The sequence below is a fragment of the Plutella xylostella genome, chromosome 8 (genome assembly GCF_932276165.1).
Source record: "Plutella xylostella chromosome 8, ilPluXylo3.1, whole genome shotgun sequence".
Taxonomy (NCBI): domain Eukaryota; kingdom Metazoa; phylum Arthropoda; class Insecta; order Lepidoptera; family Plutellidae; genus Plutella; species Plutella xylostella.
The window spans coordinates 6,893,140-6,913,506 of record NC_063988.1 but is presented as its reverse complement, the minus strand read 5'-3'; the positions used below and the strand labels follow the sequence as shown (position 1 = coordinate 6,913,506).

Below are 20,367 nucleotides of genomic sequence, written 5' to 3'. Positions count from 1 at the left end.
TTACTAATTAGCTAATGACCATCCAATTGGACGTCTAGGCTGACATTGAGATGATGACAGTTGAATAATTTGATGATTTTGTACCCGTTACCGAAACTTTTACGTTACCATCTGTACATCTCAACAACAATCATTTATATACGATCACTTACGTTCAGGTCAGCCATCTCCAAAGGACTAGGTTTCAATCAGCATACTAGTAAAACGTTGAGTGATGCTAGTTTAATCAGCTATCGGCCTAGTACCCAGGTCAAGATTAAGTAATCATTTTACATTTAACTATGTACCATTTTTAATCAACGGCTTAGCCGTCCTATTGGCTGGCTTATTTAACCTGTTGACTGCGACATAATATTGCTTTGTACCTAGCATATTTAATATTTGCTAACCTATCTGGTCTCGGGGCATTGCCTATGGGTACTTGCTAAAATAACATATGTTTGGTTGAGTTATCTAAGTAAATAAGTCTGTAATTTTAAACCATTTCATGGCTAGGTATAGATGCCAACATACCGTTTTTGTTTGTTTTCATAATTCTGACAGCTATATGTTTTGATTCTTACCTAACTTTATACAATAGTTAATTAATGATATTGCGTATTTTAACTCGCCACTGTTCATAAATTGTTCATCAAATAATATTGATTAATGTGATCTGCTTGCTAGTGAGAGATATAATTTTTTAACACATTCTTAAATAGCTCTTAATTTTAGCATGTTGGCATACTATTAAAAATAGGCCTAAACCTGTCTGTTTAGTGTAAGTCTGTAGAAAACTACACGTCAAGTATGTACTAAATAAACTTGACAAATAGTATGAAATTTAAACTAATATGATGTTGTAATTTTGAGATGCACCATCACCTGTGCCAAAATTAGATATTTGTAAATATTTTTCATAATTTTAGCGACATCTCTGTGAATTTAATACAAATAAGTACCTACCTATATCTGAATTTTTGAAACATAAATATACCAATTTTGAAAGACCACATGATAGTTATGCGAAGTTAGCTATAAGGGTACCTTACCAATACCCTGAGCAAATATCTAACAGATTTTGAGCGTCTTAAAAAATATTGTTTTTATAAGCAACAAAGTACCAACCCTCACACACATTTTGTCGGATTTTTAAATATTCTTGCACTTTTATTGAAAGAAAAAAGTCCACGAATCATTAAATATTAAATGTTTGAATAATACTTAATTACCTAGCCTAACATACATTTTTTTCTTCCTTTCGAAAATATGTATATTGTTCGTAAAACTATAAAATAATATAAATTGGCTGTTGTTCTCTGTAATAATTCGAGATTGTTACAACTGACTCTGTGATATACCTATCATCACTTCACAATTTTCACAGAATGATTTCTAGGGACGGAACCCATTTAGCTAGACAGAAAATACATTCTTTGATAGCGATCTAGTGTGCCAAAAGTAACGCAGAACAACCAGTCACCCGCTCCATCTATTCTCCGTCCGGAGATCGTTCTGTGAATATGCATCATTTCTAAGTGCACTTTCAATTTGTGTTAAATTATGCCTCTTACTAAGATAATATTACTTAATAAATATGATTAAATTATAAAGAAAATGGTTGCGTGTGAAATTTTAATATCTACCAAAGCGATTATTTCAAAATTTCAGCACGCAATCGTTATTTAGAATATTTATCAAATATTATTGCATATTCTACCATTTAATTATAATAGCGTAGTTACAGTATTTCGATTTGTAGTATTACATTTGTCATTTTCAAGGTGTAAGGTTGTATTTTCAACATTTTAATCGACGGCGTGAGATTTAGAGTTGGCGGTTACTTGTAGCTGCAATGAATGGATGATAAAGATCTAATGTATCAATTTATGAATTTTTCTCGATTGTGGATGTCGATTGTACTCAACAATATAAATTTTTAATCCATTAGATTTGAAAAGTGTTTTATTTTTCAACTGATACCGTAAACTATATTCCTGACGATAGATGGCGCTGTTCAGAAAATGCTGCATTTAAAGTTTAATTTCTTTGTCCCCGCGGAGAACTTGGCTCAACATTTGATTGCAGAGGGCGGCATACGGGTTTAGCTCCACGGCCTGAAAGTAAATTAATTTACGAGTCACACACACATTGAAATATCTACAAAGTACAATGCTACCTGAGCGGGGTCAGGTTAATCTGCCCGAGACTGTACAATCGAGTCTAAGTTGTTAGACATGATAATGAAGCTTGTCTGTATAACTACGTAGGAATGAGGCCGGAACATGGAACTTGTTACGGGGATTCGGACGGTAGCAAAAAGCTAAAATGGCAGTTACTCGAGTATGAATCCATTGTAACTGTACCTAATACTTGTCTTGTAGGTAAGTACTTTGTAAAATTGAGCTTTTTAAGGGAAATTTAACTTTACCTATTTGCCAGATATAAGCATACTAGCTGTTCTCGCGAGTTTCGCTTCGCCTTAAAAAAACCCGTGGGAATTCCGGGATAAAAAGTAGCCTACTTATGTTCTTTCTCAGAGTCTAGAGACCATATGAATACCAAATTTCATTCAAATCCGTTCAGTAGTTTTGGCGTGAAAGAGTAAAAGACAGACAGAGTTACTTTCGCATTTATAATATTAGTAAGGATTTCAATCAAACGTCATAGTACGGTCATGTGCACAAAAACCTGACCCCCCTCTCATAGTGACAATCCTTCTGAAATCCTTCTGTGGGTCAGGTTTCTCTGCCTTATACTCTTACTGTATTTTGCAAAGTATAGATAGATAATCACCTGCTTCTTGGCAAAAGCGCTGCCTAGGTCGGCGGCCTCGACGAAGTCTGCACGTGCGTCGGCCTCCGCACCGGCCTTGCGCCGCAGCAGCCCGCGCTGACACAGCGCCAGCGCGCGCGCCCGGCAGCGGGACCCGGCTGTCAGGGAGAGGGCTCGCTCGATGTCTGATAGCGCTTCTAGAGAAGGAGAATTAGCAGAGTTAGGAGTAAGTATTAAAGGCTTACTGTTAGGTCTTTGGAGCTTTGTTAAAAGCCTTACCGCTGTTTCATTCTGTAAGCGGATGCACCGTCGCTCCGCGTCGCTAAAATGTAGTTTCTGTTCTGATTTCTGACACGGATCTACGCGAGAATCAGCGTAGAGTTGTGATTGACCTACTTGCCACAGGTAGAAGCCGTCGACGTTGTCGAGCGGGTTCGATTCCCAGTGGGGCAGATTATATCTCTAAAGACTTCCGCTTTCAAACGGATGTTATGATTATTTTTCAACTGGCGGCGCTAGTGCTGCGTATAATAGCGCCTTATAAAAAGCCTCAGCTCACCCGTGTCCCTCATCATGAGACGCAGCACCTGCGCGCGGTCGTTGTACGCGTCGGGGCGGGCGGGCGCGGCGGCCACGCCCTCGCCCATCAGCGCCAGCGCCTCGCCCAGCCGCCCGCCCTCCGCCAGCGCCGCGCCGCGCGCGCACAGCTCCGCCGACAAGCGGTCGCTGTCAGATGTAGGTGCTGAGGAGGATAGTAGGGACTAAATAGTGATTATTTATTGATAAAACAAAATACTTACCTACAACATTTTATTTATATACGGTGGGAATTAGACAATAAAGACGGCTCTCATTTTGGTAAATGCGACTTCTTCCAATTCTTCTCTATTACTATGCTACTCGGCCTTCCATTAGGAAGATAGGTAGAGTCTAGCGGGTGGTGGTGCTCCTTGGGGAAGCCCATGTCCAGCCATAGGCAGTCTAGCAGGTAATTACCAATACGGTAAGTATATTCGTAAGTATCTACTTACCTAGCTATGTATCTATCTACCTACCTAATGCTATAGTAGAGCCACTGCCACTGGGAATGCATTCGGCATTGATATTAATCACATGAATTATTTTAACGATTGCCTTCAGATAGGTTAATCAATCTGACTAAGATTAAATCAACGATCCAAATATGTACTTATATTTTTTAGTAGGCAAATTGTTACTGGCGTCGAGTGAACAACTTTTTCTATGGTTATAGTATAAATTAGTTAAGTAGGAATCCGAATTAAAAGAAAAGCCTACTTACCATTGTCTTCTGGAAAATTATCACTATCATCAGTCAAGTCACCAAGAGTGGCGGTGGGGTCCATAATGCTCCGCAACACCGCCTGATCTCTATCACTTAGACCTTCCATTGTAATCTATATTTTTTTAATAAAGTGTATTTTGTTTTGAATGTTTCTTTTATTTGATAGGTACCACGCCACAGGTCTTCACTCTGAGATTACTTTATACAAACTAGATGACAAACTTAAGAGTAGAAAACTTGTTTGTTTTAATTATACATTCAGATTTGATCGCCATTGCATATCATTAGGGACTTGTTTGTGGGTAGGTACTACCGACTTCCTCTGAGTTTATTATAGCTAGAACAAAAATATTTCGTTCAATACAGTATGGTAACTATTTTATAAGTGGACTTCGCGAATAGGTCAATTTAGCCGACATATTGTCGGGTCCATGATAAACTAGCTAACTACATGAACCTAGTCGCGGTTATTTCTAAGCCTGACTGACCCGTGTGCGTGGACTTAATTAGACTTCTCGATTACGTACACCGTTTAAATTCACCGCGATCATTGATGAAATTCCACCCTGTAAAGAACTAGAACAAACATTAAAATGATATTGATCAGTTGGTAAGTACCTATAAATTAATTAGCTAATAAGTAAGTAATATTTCAAATTTATGGAATTAGCAGTTAATACAAGGGCGTACCCAGGATTTCAGCTAGGGGGGGGCAGCTCTTGAGATGATGGTCGGTCGGGTATATTGAAACAAAAATCATGAAAATTGTCTTTTATTAAGGTCAACTAGGCCAATTGCGTCTACGGGCCAAATTAATCTTTTCGATCCTATTTGAAAACGGCTTTATCAATGTTGAAAAATGCCATCTAGTTACGTTGGCTTAAACTAAATACTTACTTACTGCAGACAGATGGTGTTGTAGTCAACATAATATCATCCAAGTATTCAGTCTTTTTGTGATTTGCACACTTTTTTGAAAGTTTGGTACTGTGACAGGTGATTGAAAATGTGAATCTAAAGTTTTCTTTATCAATTGATTTTATTCAGTAGGTATTCTAAACAATAGTCATTGGGCTACTTATATAGACACAAATTTTCAATGAAATAGCTTTATTTGATGAATTAATGATCTTAATTTTTTTATGTTTGATAAAAGTCTTGGGGTAAATGCGTTAGGCGTAATGGGGCTATTGCGATTGTTACAACGCATTGCCTCAAAACAGAAATCGTCAACACGACGCACTAAAGTTGTCGGGTAAGTGTAAGTGTACAACCCGACTGTCAGATTTTTTCAAGCTGCCCGAAGGCCTCTGACTAGGCTTAACAACTGCTGCCGAAGCAGCAACCGGGACCCACGGCTTAACGTGCCATCCAAAGCACGGAAGCGTATTTCAGTATTTCAAAAGAACCATTTGAAATCGGTCATCCATCCAAGGCTGACCGTGCCATGTGTTAACCTCAGTGATCAGTTACGATCACTGAAACCAGCTCGATAAGGATTTTTACTATTTATGAACACTAAACTTATTGAAGAGTATGGGTTTTGCCATGCACATATTTTAATTGATATCTAAGTTTAATACCCGTATTTGATCCAATCTTACTATTTTTCTAAAGAATATAAATGAGAGGATGTATGGATGTTACTTCATCTTATTCACAACTGTCACTTACCACTATTAAATCTACATTCTTACTCACTTTACAGGAGTACTTAGGTAGTTCTTTTTGCATAAAAATGTTATTTGGATTTATCATGGAGTAAATGCGTCCATGAAAATAAGACGAATTTTCCTGATTTCTACTAAATCATCTGTGAATTCGTCAATAGTTTCTTTTGGCTAAATTAAGTGCCATACTATTGCACAAAAAAATTAACTGGATAAAACTCTCTTATTTTTTTCACGGAAAGCTGACCTATTGAATAGTTACATACTAAAAACACATTTTCCTCAAACCTGGAAAATGCGTTCAACATCCCTTTTTTTGAGACACTAAATAAGAATAATAATAAATAAATAATAATAAATATGTGGGGACATCTCACACACGGCCATCCGACCCCAAGCTAGGCAGAACCTGTGTTATGGGTGTCGGACAGCTGATATATCTACACAAATACATAGATAGACAGATACTAAATATAAATATCAACACCCAAGACCCGAGTACAAATATTTTCCTTTAAACAAATATCTGCCCCAGCCGGGAATCGAACCCGGGACCTTCGGCTCAGTAGTCAGGGTCACTAACCACTACGCCATTTGGTCGTCAAAATAAGAAACTTTTATAAGATTCCAGCAAAGAAATCAATGCTTTAAATTTGTTAAGAAATAGTTGTTCAATAGTCGTTAGTTTCTTAAAGTTAATATCTCACTTTTACATTAAATTTTTCATACCTTTGCTCCCATTATTCCGAAAACTTTTAGTGATCTAAAAATACAACGTAACCCCAGTTGACCTTAATTACTTTGATTAAGATACAAAACAAAATAGGTAGGTAGGTAAGAGTAGATAATACGTTTTTAATTCCGACTTGGCAGGAAAATTTACGTTTATTTTATCTTCTAGGGGGGGGCAGCTGCCCCCCCCTGCCCCTACCTGGGTACGCCCTTGAGTTAATAGGCACCTATTCGAAGAAAGCGTTTTTTTTTACATAATTTTCTTGTTCAAATATCAAAAACTGAAGAGATAAGTGATTAAATCAAGGCCTACTAGGGCATAATTTTATCGTTTTCGTTGAATGCCTTGCCTATATATGACACTCAATGAAATTTTTCGGGATAATTTGGTACATTTTACTAATTAGCTTTTATCTCGGAAACCGTAAGAGATATCAAAAAAATAAGCCAATTTTCACCACCCCTTAGGTTAGGTATCTACACTACACCCCCCTCTTAAAACTTTTTTCTGATGTGGTCAAATCAAATTTGACTGGAAGAAATTAGTTTTAGGACATAAGCCTCCTTTACCAAGTTTTGCTAAACAATAGTCGAGTAAACCCATGTAAAAACAGTCAGGTCAGAAAATACCCTACAAAGTGGTTAAGAATAAAAATAATCAACAACATTCGTTTTATTTTCAACCCCCGACGGATAAAGATGGGTGTTATAAAATTAAAGTGTCTGTGGTAGGTAGCGTAACACCCAAACGGCTGAACCAAGTTTCGTTCTGTTTTTTTAGGGTGATAGGTAATGTTACCCCTAGTGTCCTTAGCCGTGTTTCATGAAAATCGGTTGAGCCGTTTGAAGGTTATCAGTTCTTTTCTAGTGGATAAGGGGATCTGATAAACTTTCAGATGCCCGAACGATATTATGGTAAGGTTATCGTGACTTGATTAACCGTTTGAACAAGGGATCTAACAACCTTCCATTTGTCCTATCGATTCGAAATTTGATACCGTGTTACTTCAATGATATACAAAGTTAACGGTTATGTTATCATGACCTGATTAGCCGTATCAACATCATCAGTTCTTTACTACATGATGAGGGGATCTAACTGCCTTCCATCCGTCCTAGCGAGTCGAAATTTGGTAGGTAAGTACTGTGTTACTTCAATGATAGTGTAGTTAATATATGACATGATAATTGGTCATGCAAAAATGCTGTGTTCTAATTTAAAATCATTTAATTTTAAATAAGTTCACAGCATTTTTGTTTTTAGTTAATAGGTCTGATGCACTATTAAATGTAGGTATCTACTACTTCAATATTGCAGACAGCGTCATTAGCTAGCCTTTTCTCTTACAGGAGTAATAAATTTTTAAGCTAACTATGCCACTGGAACTTTTGTATTACTTACTCGCCATTGGATTAATATTACTTATTTTGAAAAGGGAATTAATTGAAAACAATGAAGTAGTACAAAACTTTATTTTGATAAGAGTTGAAAATAATAATAATTTTTGGGTTTATTCTATTGATAGTATGTACAATCGGAAGTGAAGGTAATAATACTGCAGTATTCAGTAACGACAGTATAGTGAAGTACCTACCTATTGAGACGACCACGGATCCGATTGCACACAACTTGGGGTGTGGATTCACAGCTGGTATTAATATCACCAATGTTATGTGACAGACGTCACAGTTTCATTAATGACAAAAATCATGTAACATTTGAAGGCACCAATTTTTAATATAACGTAGACTACAGTGATATCGATTGTGAAGGCACAAATTCAATTTTCTGTGAGTTACAACCTTTCAAAATCGATTAATTAGTGAAACTGGCAGTAAGTGTTACCGTAAATATATTTTTCAATGTATTTTTTCAAGTTCTATAGGTATTGATTGATTAAATTTAATTGTGGGTCTTCAGAATCGACATCAGCATCGTAAATGATATTTTCTATCGGCTCCATTGTTCAGTATATTAATATCAGTTGTTAATGCGGATAGTAAATTACAAAATTAGAACAATTCTCTTACGCTATCTGATTTAAATGGAACTATCCGATATTATGTGTCATAAAATAAAAATTATAAACATTCATACCTTTAACTAATTTATTAATAAAAACAAATGTGTATGTATAAAGGCGTGTAATATATTGATTATTCTATATCACATCCTCAAAGTCGAGTGTTTATACTAAAACCTGCCCTCCGCTTTAGTTCCGTTAGATAGATATCGCTTTACATTTTTTTTAAAAAATACAGTAGGTACCTAGGTACATACTACTTACACGTAAGTAATTTCTTCGAATAAATTTACAAAAATGTATATACATACTAGAGTTTATTAGCTTATAAAGATAGAGATGTAACGAATTGTGATTTAGCCGAATACCGAATATTCAGTGGAGTTCTCAGCCGAATATTCGGTAATGCGACGTAATACCTATCTCTATGTACCATCTTTGATGATAAAATAACTTTTTTAATTTTATTTTAATATAGTCGGTCGTATTTGGCTAAACCCCCACAAACTATTCGGCCGAATACCAAATACTGAAAGTTACCGAATATTCGTTGCATCTCTAAATTTAGAACATACTTGACTCGATCCTCTTAGTACAAAAAATATGGAGTTGTCAAGTAATACTCTAATTGCTAATGAACTGTACATAATTATGTTATTCAGGCCTAAGAAAGAAAAAACAATATATATTTTAAAACGTATAAAATCATTGTTATATGTACCTAATAAGCCATATAATATGTGGCACATAGGAACACTATCAAATTGACTTTTATGTTCGTCACTACAACTTTCACGAACTGTATAACTACCAATAATTGTTTCCTTCAAATTTAGCATTTAGATGCAATGTTTAGATTTCTACACAATCGTAATCAGGATATATAAAGACCGCTCGTAAAATGTAATCCCATTTCACATATTATGAGTATTCTGACTGGAAAAAATCAAATAATCTATAGCGTGATAAATTTGTTTCTAAAATATTTCATAAATACAGTATTTTTTTAGTTAATTATACTGAAAAAATTACTGACTGTCCCCAATAACTGAGTATAGTGCCACAAACTTATCTGTTCCGGTGACTGCTCAAATAAATCTCTAATATTTCTTAATTCTATAAGATTTTAAGTTTGCTCGTATTGTTATTTCGCTCTTGCGGTGTTAATAAACCCATCTAATGTTTTAAAATATACAATTCATTAGTAAGTAATGAGATATGGATCAATTTAGTTCGCTGTCACCGGAACAGATAAGTTTGTGGCACTATATCAAATATAAACTCATCAATGGAAGACTTGTGTATCACTCTCAAGCTGACACATTTCTGTGGTCACAAGGAGCGATATTTTTTCACCGTCATAATATTAAATTATTAAGCTACGATAAGTATTTCATTTTGTATGCATCACACAAGCATAACTTTAAAGAAAACACAATAGCCATGTAACGTGATTTGAGCGAATCCCAATCATAAGTATCATTACAACAATTTCATTAAGTGTAGGTAAACACATTTTTTTAAATACAAAAATGCCTGTTTTCGGCAAAATGACCCTTATGCCTAAGCCAGGCAGGAGGGCAGCACCATCGTCCGACGATCCTACTATTTACACTAGGTCTTAAACTAAAATTGGCTTATGAGGACCAGAATTTATAATATGATTCAGCAATGTATAAATTGTACCGTCTATTGTGACAAGGTTGTGACTTATCTCTAATATTCTACACTGTAAAATACAGCTCACTCCCACTTTTATTCAGTAAGATATTGTACTGGCAACTTTATACGTCGTCGAACCCAATTACAAAGTAAAAAACATTATACTTGGTAGATTAGAAGTTGATGGTAGTATCCATGGAAAGGGTAGTGAGTCATAAATTTATAAGGCACCTGAATGCATAATTTAAATGCTTAATTTCAGCTTAAATAGATAACAATAGCTTCATCAAAATAAAGTCTGTCCCACATAACACCTCAGTCACTCTTGTTAGCAAACTTATAATATTTGTGTCAATTTTACCTTTAAGTTTTACTTTTAGTAGAGAAGTAATCAACTTTACATGAATTTCAACAGCAAGGGAGCTAGGGTGGACGGCAACAGCACTCGTTAATTCCCTTAAAAATACGGAACCAACACAAATACCACAACTGCAACATTCAACAAACTCACAGACGGAAAATAAAGTAAATAGGGATTTATAGAAGACCATAACATCTCTCCTACTCACAATAACAAAGAGTAGATATAAATTTACCCCTGAAGGGCTAGCATGGGGCGCAATTAAGACGTCACAAAAGTATTGCATCGCGCTCACTCACATCGCGCAGCCCCAAGAGCGAGCGCGACGGAGAACTTTTGTCACATCCTTAATCCGCCGCGTGCTAGGCCTTCAGCATCATGCATAGCAGACAGATCTTTCTACTTTACCTTCAGTCTGAGAACAACTTAACATATAGTCAAAATATAAATATACAATTAGAGTATATCTTAACCTACATATCTATACAGTATATTATAGAAAACTGTGTATAAAAAAGATCATAGATCTAAGTATGGTGTATTAAGATTAAGTTTGACAGTACACACATTGAGAGAAAAATGGCAATTCAACTAATTTGGAAAATAAGTTAAAAGTTTAGAATAACTGTAAAACGACACAATTAAATTAAACTAAAGATAAATAATTGCACTAAATCACTATACATATAGTCATTATTATGTGTGTAAAGTCGTATGTCTAGTATTTAAAGAGTGTCAAATTGGTAAAATATTCATAGTCTGGACTAGACTAGATAACAGAATAGCCAAATTATAGGTGAAACTTTCCCCTTCACAATCATGTTAGTAAAAATGTTAAAATAAATAATGTTGTCAATGAACTGTTTATGCTGAGGAAAGTATCATCTATTGAACACTATTATTCAAAGAATAAACATTGTTCCCAATAATGAGCTTATATTAATAAATATAAGTTCTGACATTGGATTTTGCTCATCATCATTCATATAACTCACATAGTATGCTGACTTGCAAAAGGATTGTTTTGGGGTGTAAGTATGTTCCAGAAGAAACTTTATTTACAAAATTATGACTGTATAAGTTTATAAGTCAAATCATTTCACAAATTTTCTACTGGAATCAGCCTTTTACACAATAACCCATTGCCTGCAAGTAACTTCACTGTGAACTTTGAATGAGAAGCACATGCACAATATGTAAATCACTTATATGTACAAGGTAAGCTCGTTGCTCACTTAAGATAAATGTCTTTAATAAGAGCAAAAGTTATATGATGCTTATTATCTGAGCGGGCTGACGTTTGGGATAATGCTACCTCCGTGTGAATCCTTTGGTCCCGTCTGGTCCCCGTGGGGTGCGGATGACGAGCACACCGGGGGGAGGTGGAGAGGGGAACACTCCAGAGTTGGTGGCTCCCGGTGGTAACCTTGCGAGGACTTTACGTTCCTTCCCTTTGGCATTGTTCTGGTTATTACAATTATTCTGCACTGTATTCTTGCCTGAATTTTGGTTGTTTTGAGTGTCCTTCACATTATTGGGCTGGAGTTTTTCTTGCAGGCGGCTGAGGCTGCAATAAAAGTAGAATACATAGTTTTATATTCAACAGATTTTTTTCATAAGGCTATATAAAAACCTATTTTATATGGAAAGTAATAGAATAGTAGTGGTACAGACTTGTCGTCGATGACGTCCTCGGGGCTGCGCGCCTCGCCCAGGATGCGGAGCCGCGCCTCCTCGTAGTCCTTGCGTCTCTGCTCCAAGGTCTTGACTGGCCGCGCTCGGCTCTCGCCATTCAGCTGGCCGCTGCCCAGCGACGACGGCCGCTTGAGTATTGTAAAAGTAGGTTCTGGCATCACGCACTGGGATCCAATACACGCGCTCTCTTCCACAATTACGTTCGTAACCTTGCGTTCTTTTTGTATGCTCACAGTGGCGGGTTCTGTTGACATCAGCTTGAGTTTCTGCTCGAACTGAAACCGAAAAACTTACAATGATCAACTGGTTCTTTCAAAGTAGACGAGCTAGTGGAAATATTAGATACTTTCATAGAAAAACTCACACTTATTTCGTCCATATCCTCCCAACTTTCACATACGTCAACTTCATCTTGGGCCGCCATGTTGACTAAAATGAGTGACAACTGTCAATGTTGCCAGTGTAGAAAAAAAAATAGACATAGAATGTAACATTTCTATACAAAAACACCACAGTCGAATCGAATCGGTAAACTTTCAGGGTAGGTACATCACTATCGATACTATTTGTTCACAGAGCAAGCTAGATTTATTTGATTTATTTGACATTGACAATAGGTACTTGCTTGAATATTTTGAAAACATTTTTAGGTTATAAAAACGTGATCACCTGTTTATTTGTAAAAATGAATAAATTGTTCCTTTCGTGATTATTTATTAGGTAAGTACTCCGAAACTATAACGCTTTATGTAAATAAATATCGACCATTCATGGAAATCACCGGAATAAAAAGTTTTTAAACATAGTCCACAAGTTCCAATTTACTTATCTATACCGTAAAATTCATATCATATATGAAGGATATACCTACTAAGAAAGTATCATATTTAAAGAACTTATTCCCCTGCCAAAAATAAAATAGAATAGTATAGCTGATCCTGAGAATATCATAGATAGAACACACAATCTATACCACAGAAGTATGTATGCAAATCATTTTATTAATTACTGTACTAAGATGTTTGTTAAATACAGATTCTTATTATAATTATTACAAGTAAATATTCATATTTATAGATAAGACACAACAGATCTTTATTTTTGTAACTTTTCATGAGAAACAAGCAGTTTGGAAATACCATGGTTATTAGTATGGGATAGCATGATTTTTTTTCTATTGTAATATAGTTAGGATAGATCTACATCAAATTAATCAGTCATTGGTAGTAAATTAATCAGTTATTAGTAGTTAGTGCCTGGTAGACAGAGCTTATATTTTTCTCTTCATTTACTTACAGAAAAATGCAGAAGTCAGCTTTCTCATCAGTTCTGAGTGGGGTGAGCTCTGTCGACCCCGACAATGTGCAGTTCCTCATGTTCAGTGATGAAGACATCAGGAAGCTCAGTGTAGCCGTCATCACCAACACCAACTCCTTTGATGTCCTCGGCAATGCCACTACCGGGGGCTTCTACGACCTTCGCTTCGGACCAACTAGGGAGAGAGGTGAACTTTGTGGAACCTGCTCAAACACACTGCTCTACTGTCCAGGCCATTTTGGACACATAGACTTACCAGTTGTAGTTGTCAATCCACTATTCATAAAAACAATATATACCTTGTTCAGGATAAGTTGCCTAAAATGCTGCAAAATCCAGATGGATGACCGGACAAAGTTTATACTGAAGCTGCAGCTAGACCTGATTGATGCTGGCCATGTCACCGCAGCATTGGACTTGGAGAACTACTGTGGAGAAATCGCTTCTAAGAAAGATCCAGAAAAAACTCATAAAGTTCTAAGAAAATATCAGAAGCTACTCAATGTTAAAGATGCGGTAGCTGAAACATTTCACAGTAAAAACACAGATGTGCTGAGGAAAAGAATACTGAACAATCACTTCAAACCTATGAGCTTGGCTAGAAATTGCATGTATTGTAAAAGTAAAATAGTCAAAGTGAATACTTCGGAAAATAAACTCATGCACAATAATACAGCAGAAGGAGCTAAAGGCATTAAAATCTTGATGCCTGATGAGATTCAAGCCTTCTGCACCAAGCTAGCTGAAAATGATGGAGAGATTCTATCACACTGTATTCCCATCTTGAAGTTCAGCAAAACTACTCCAGCAACAAATGTATTTTTCATGGAAATAATACCTGTCCCCCCTCCCAATGTGAGGCCCACCAATGTGCTGCGCGGAGAGCTTCTAGAACACCCGCAAACTAATGTCTACAAGTCAGTGTTGGGTACTGCTCTAGTCATACGAGCTATACTGCAAGTGATTTCTGCTGTTGACCATGAAAAGGCAATTGACAGCTTAGATCAAAGGCCAAGAGCAGCCTACCAGTCTGCCTATGGCAAGACACCAGCTGAAAAGCTACATAATACTTGGCAAGAATTACAGAAGAATGTCAACCAGATACTCACTTGTGAAGGAACATCTGCCGGCTCCACTAGTCGTGGCTTGAAGCAGGTGCTGGAGCGTAAAACTGGCGTCATAAGAATGCACATGATGGGCAAGAGAGTTAACTTTGCAGCCCGATCTGTTATCACACCAGACCCCAATGTCGACATTGATGAGATAGGTGTGCCAGATGCATTCGCCACTAAGCTAACATACCCTGTCCCAGTAACACAATGGAATGTGGAGGAGCTCAGGCAAATGATCATCAACGGCCCCAACAAACACCCTGGAGCAGAAAAACTAGAGATTGAAAATGGAAGAGTTATTTTACTGCCAGCTGATTCCATACAAAAACGGAAAAGTATAGCTAAAAGACTGCTTACACCCGATGAGTACAAGACTTCTGGATTGAAGATTGTGCATAGACATTTAATTAATGGAGATATGCTCATACTGAACCGTCAGCCCTCTCTGCACAAGCCCAGTATGATGGCACACAGAGCTAGAATCTTAAAGGGCGAGAAAACTCTCAGATTACATTATGCTAACTGCAAATCTTACAATGCCGATTTTGATGGAGATGAAATGAACGCACATTTTCCACAAAATGAGATTGCCAGGAGTGAAGCCTACAACATCATGTCGGTCCGAAAACAATACCTTGTTCCTAAAGACGGAACCCCTTTGAGTGGTCTCATTCAGGATCACGTCATTTCTGGAGTAAAGATGTCGCTTCGTGGATCATTCTTCAACAAAACTGATTACCAACAGCTTGTTTTCCAAGCTTTGGCCAATCACAAGGGCCAAATCAAGCTGCTGCCCCCAGCTATACTAAAGCCATGTATGCTGTGGTCAGGCAAACAAGTCTTATCAACTATAATAATCAATAACATCCCAAAAGATAAGCCTTATCTCTCACTAACCAGCAAAGCAAAGATCAGTGCAAAAGCGTGGCAAAGAGTACCGGAGAGGAAGTGGAAAGCTGGCGGCACGCCATTCGCTGACTCCAACACAATGACTGAAGCTGAAGTTGTCATTAAGAACGGTGAACTTCTATGTGGGGTGTTAGACAAGACCCACTACGGTGCGACACCCTATGGTTTGATACACTGCATGTTTGAATTGTATGGCGGAGATAGCTCGAGCGCTTTACTCAGCTCATTTTCCAAGGTATTTACATACTACCTGCAATGGGCTGGCTTCACTCTTGGTGTCAAAGATATTCTGGTCGTCGAAAAAGCTGACAAGAAACGCGATGATTTTATCTGTCTCGTCCGTCAGTCTGGTAAGATCGCGGCTGCGAAAGCCACAGAATTGCCCTTGGACGTGGATGATCAACAGTTGAAAGACACCATCGCAGAAATGTTTGTTAAAGATCCAAAGTTCAGGGCAACACTGGATCGTCAATACAAATCAATGCTTGATGAGTATACCAATAAAATCAACACGGCTTGTTTAGTGGAAGGTCTACTTGAAAAGTTTCCCTACAACAACCTTCAACTGATGGTGCAGTCAGGTGCCAAAGGATCCACCGTCAACACTATGCAGATATCTTGCTTGTTGGGGCAAATAGAGTTGGAAGGAAAGCGGCCTCCTCTCATGATATCAGGGAAGTCGTTGCCAAGTTTCCCGCCACACGACACATCGCCGAGGGCCGGCGGGTTCATCGACGGCCGCTTCATGACCGGCATCCAGCCGCAAGAGTTCTTCTTCCACTGCATGGCTGGAAGAGAAGGTTTGATCGATACTGCGGTCAAGACCAGTCGTTCCGGTTATCTGCAGAGATGCTTGATCAAACATTTGGAAGGCTTGAGTGTCGGATACGATCACACCGTCAGAGACTCCGACGGCAGCGTGATTCAATTCGCATATGGAGAAGATGGACTTGATGTTCTTAAATGCCAATACCTCAGGAAGGATCAGTTTGAATTCCTGGACATAAATTCGAAGGCAGTCATGGATGAATCAGTTATTAAAAAGCTCAAAGAAGACACAGACGCTAAAGCCATAACAAAAGCACAAAAGTCGATAAAGAAGTGGAAAAAGAGGAACGGAAACCCGTCACAAAAAATCCCAATCAGCCCTTTCACTGAGTTCTGTAAAGTAATGAAGCCGGAGATTGAACTAGAGGAGGAACCAGATATCAAGACACGAGACCCATACTACTGGGAGCTGGAGAAGAAATGGCGTGAGTTGGACGAAGAAGAGAGACAGCAATACGCTAAAGGAACTTGCCCAGAACCGATACAGAGTAAACAATCGCCAAACTTCAAATTGGGAGTTATCAATGAGCAGCTCGATGGCGTCATACAGAAGTATCTTAAGAACAGGCAAGATAACCTTTACACAGAGTATACCCAAAAAGACAAATTTGTTGAAGTGATGAGTGCGAAGTATCTAGCGTCGATGGCTGACCCTGGGGAACCAGTAGGGCTGCTAGCTGCCCAGTCTATCGGAGAGCCGTCTACTCAGATGACACTGAACACGTTCCACTTTGCAGGGCGAGGTGACATGAACGTCACTCTCGGTATTCCTCGTCTGCGAGAAATATTAATGACAGCGTCAGCCAACCTGAAGACACCCAACATGGATATTCCATTCCTTGACGTACCGGACGTGAAAAAGAAGGCGGAGAAATTAAAATTGAAACTGAACAGAGTGACCGTTTCTGATGTGCTGGAAAAGATCGATGTGAGCTGTGAGATAGTGACAAAACCGGAACGCCAACTAAAGACTACCATGAGGTTTAACTTCTTGCCGCACAAGCAGTATAAGAGTCGGTACGCTGTAAAGCCGGCCCAGATCATAAAGCACATGCAGGCTAAATTCTTTGCGTTTATGTTCATCGTGATTCGAAAGCAGGCTAAAGCAACGACTGGGATTCTTTGGAGTGCGGACAAGCAGCCGAGGAAGAAGAGGTCTGGAGCTGATGATGATGAAGATGATGAACCGGTGTCAGTCGAGAAAGAGACTGACAACATCGCTGACAGCTCCGATGAGGAAGCTGCCAATGACGATGATGACAATACTGATGTAAGTGACCGTCGTCTTAACATAAACTAACAATACTTACATAAAATTACCACATTTTTTTTGTCTTTTCTTAAATCAACATTCATAATTATGTCATGCACGCAAATTCTCTAATTAAGTACTTAAATAATATTACGTAACTCTGTGTGTTAGTTTTGATCTAGCCACTGTGTAAATGCAAAATTACCTACTACATATTACCGAATAATTATCATTATCTTTTTTGTGGGTAGTTATCATAAAATAATATTTTATTTGTGTATAATTCAATAAATTCTGTTTTCAGGCGAGACTACGAAGCAGGCGAGCCGAGGAGCAAGAATACGAAGACCCGGAATCTGAAGAAGAAGAGAAATCAGACGACGAAGGATTCCAGGATGAAGACGAAAACACAGAGAAACCAGACAACGAAACCGAAGAAGTGGAAGTCGTGGAAACAGAAAAAGTGTCAGAGAAAGACAGCCAGGCCATGGCTGACGTCGTGAGATCCGTGCAAGACGCCACAAACTACACCTTCGACACAAAGAAGCATCGTTGGTGCGAACTCACAGTGAAATTCCCCATCTCTTTCCTACGTCTAGACCTGTCGCAAGCGCTCAGAGAAGCGGCTCAGAAATCCGTCATACACGAGGTGAAGAATATACGTCGAGCGATTACCGACGTCGACAAAGATACGGTGATTCTCAGAACTGAGGGCATAAATATCTTGCAGATGTTCAAACACTGTGACTTGCTCGACCTGAACAGACTATACAGCAACGACATCCATGCGATAGCGAACACATACGGCATAGAAGCTGCCACCAAAGTGATTATAAAGGAGATCAAGAATGTGTTCAATGTGTACGGTATCACAGTAGACCCGCGCCATCTATCCCTGGTCTCCGACTACATGACGTATAATGGCAGGTTTGAGCCAATGAGTAGGAAAGGGATGGAAGCATCGTCCTCTCCTCTTCAGCAGATGTCCTTTGAGTCGTCACTGACATTCTTGAAGGAAGCGGTGCTAAATGCCAAACATGACCAGATCAGGTCTTCGTCCAGTTGCCTCATGATGGGTCAGCCGTGTAGAAGCGGCACTGGAGCCTTCAGCTTGCAACATTTCAATAAGGCTATTTCGTAATCATATAAGAGTAAATTAGCATTTAAGCAAATTACATTTGTATATTTTATAGGGAATAAAATAATTATCAAATATGCAAGATTTTAAATCAAACAAGCCTACCCCGCAAGGGAGTACATTAGTACAAGGTGTGAGTGTTTATTTATATTAAATCAAACAAAACATTGGCTTTAAAAACCTTTTTGTATTTAACGGTATTTTTATAAGAGCTTATACAAAACTATACGTATGAAATTTAAATTTGGTATACTGTATTGAGGCTAGATAGTGTCATACACTCGCGTTTCAACATTTTGTACTCACTATAAAGGCACAGCTCTTATTTATCATTGTCACAGACAAACTACCTAAATGTTTTCTCAAAACTGAAGCTATAAGTAGTAATGTTTACTGTTTATACATAAAATAAAATGTATCATTTTAAAACAATAACAGAATAATCACATCATCTGGCGCGCAATGTCACTAAACAAAGCGATAAACTAATAATTATAACTAGTCTAAAGCAATCTTAAAATAATTAATTAATGAACTCCTGTGTTGATCGCTGGATTATGGAAGGCAATAATATTTTGACTTGAGGCAGTTAGAATTAGAATAAAAAATTGTAGGCTTTCGTATGTATGTTTTCAAATATTTGCCCTTAGAATGTGATGTGTGTTTGTATAAAAGTTTTTTAAAATATATTCAAGTAGGTAACTTTAACAACCTGTCAGGATAAATAAGCCTTTTTAATACTGTTCGCACACAGATAAAGATAGTTAATGTAATGCTTTACGTAAATACAAAGTAAATACCCACAGCCATTGCTTGGAGGGTAAATTTCAAATAGATCCCATGGGTAGAAATCTAAGTATAACACACATCTTACATACTTAAAAAACTCCCTGAAATACTATATCGGTAGTTGAGGACTCTACAATAAATAAATTTACAACTAAAGGACTAAAACTACTTAAAACTTATTTATGACCCAAGGCAAGTTCCATTTCTTACATGTCGGTAGTATCACAGCCTTCTTGATGTGCGTCTAATTAGGTATAGTTAATTATATTTTTGATAGACACATTATTTTAATATCCTTTAAATATGTAGGAAGGTATACGCAATATTTAAAACTAAGTGAAGATTAACAATGGTCCAATATATTCAAAAATTTCATCTGAAAACCTTGGAACTCGCAACGGGTCGAACTTAAATTTTCATTTTAAATTCGAACTTCAAAATAACGTTTTATTTTTAAAACAACCATAGACAAATGCTTCAGTATCATTTTAAACCATCGGAAGCATTCTAAATTTAAGCGGAGCGTCAGTGTGTTGTTTCGGCTTGGTTGCTAGCGGCCTCCTTTGCTAGTTTCTTGTTGGCCTTCTTTTTGGCGATGGCCTCATCTTCAGAGGGGTTGTCCCACTCCTGTCTCCTGCCTGACGCGAAGCACAGGTAGAAGGTCGCACAGAAGATGTAGACTCCAGCAGCGATGTAGAACACCTTGGCCCATTGCGTTTGCGTCGGCTGTGGAGGAAGAATTAAAGTTGTTAGGTAACTGATAAGTATGTACACTCACTGAAAAAGTTCCACCTGCCATTGAAGTTCCATATATGTTACTG

At 37.8% G+C, this 20,367-nt stretch overlaps 4 protein-coding genes across 5 annotated transcripts in view; 1 reads left to right on the top strand and 3 right to left on the bottom strand.

Moving 5' to 3' along the window:
- Positions 1-1,926: 1,926 nt before the first annotated feature.
- LOC105390119 (tetratricopeptide repeat protein 36) lies at positions 1,927-4,274 on the bottom strand. The gene is made up of 4 exons (XM_011561361.3): positions 4,055-4,274; positions 3,314-3,496; positions 2,776-2,951; positions 1,927-2,096 (listed from the first exon to the last, which is right to left on the bottom strand). The coding sequence occupies exons 1-4, from the start codon at positions 4,161-4,163 to the stop codon at positions 2,013-2,015; spliced, it is 552 nt and encodes a 183-aa protein (XP_011559663.3). The 5' UTR covers positions 4,164-4,274; the 3' UTR covers positions 1,927-2,012.
- Positions 4,275-11,459: 7,185 nt separating this feature from the next.
- LOC105390118 (SUZ domain-containing protein 1) lies at positions 11,460-12,665 on the bottom strand. The gene is made up of 3 exons (XM_011561360.3): positions 12,566-12,665; positions 12,181-12,476; positions 11,460-12,073 (listed from the first exon to the last, which is right to left on the bottom strand). The coding sequence occupies exons 1-3, from the start codon at positions 12,623-12,625 to the stop codon at positions 11,818-11,820; spliced, it is 612 nt and encodes a 203-aa protein (XP_011559662.2). The 5' UTR covers positions 12,626-12,665; the 3' UTR covers positions 11,460-11,817.
- A 196-nt stretch (positions 12,666-12,861) lies between these two features.
- LOC105390115 (DNA-directed RNA polymerase I subunit RPA1) lies at positions 12,862-19,353 on the top strand. Its single transcript, XM_011561357.3, has 3 exons — positions 12,862-12,921; positions 13,500-17,637; positions 17,924-19,353. Exons 2-3 carry the CDS (start codon positions 13,504-13,506, stop codon positions 18,758-18,760), a joined length of 4,971 nt encoding a protein of 1,656 aa, XP_011559659.3. The 5' UTR covers positions 12,862-12,921; positions 13,500-13,503; the 3' UTR covers positions 18,761-19,353.
- LOC105390116 (putative inorganic phosphate cotransporter) overlaps positions 18,925-20,367 on the bottom strand; it is a 31,994-nt gene continuing 30,551 nt past the window's right edge. For both annotated transcript variants that reach the window (XM_011561358.3, XM_011561359.3), the window contains exon 11: positions 18,925-20,272. In XM_011561358.3, coding sequence (XP_011559660.2) covers positions 20,072-20,272 — 201 coding nt within the window. In that variant the 3' untranslated portion in view covers positions 18,925-20,071. The remainder of the gene's footprint in view (positions 20,273-20,367) is intronic.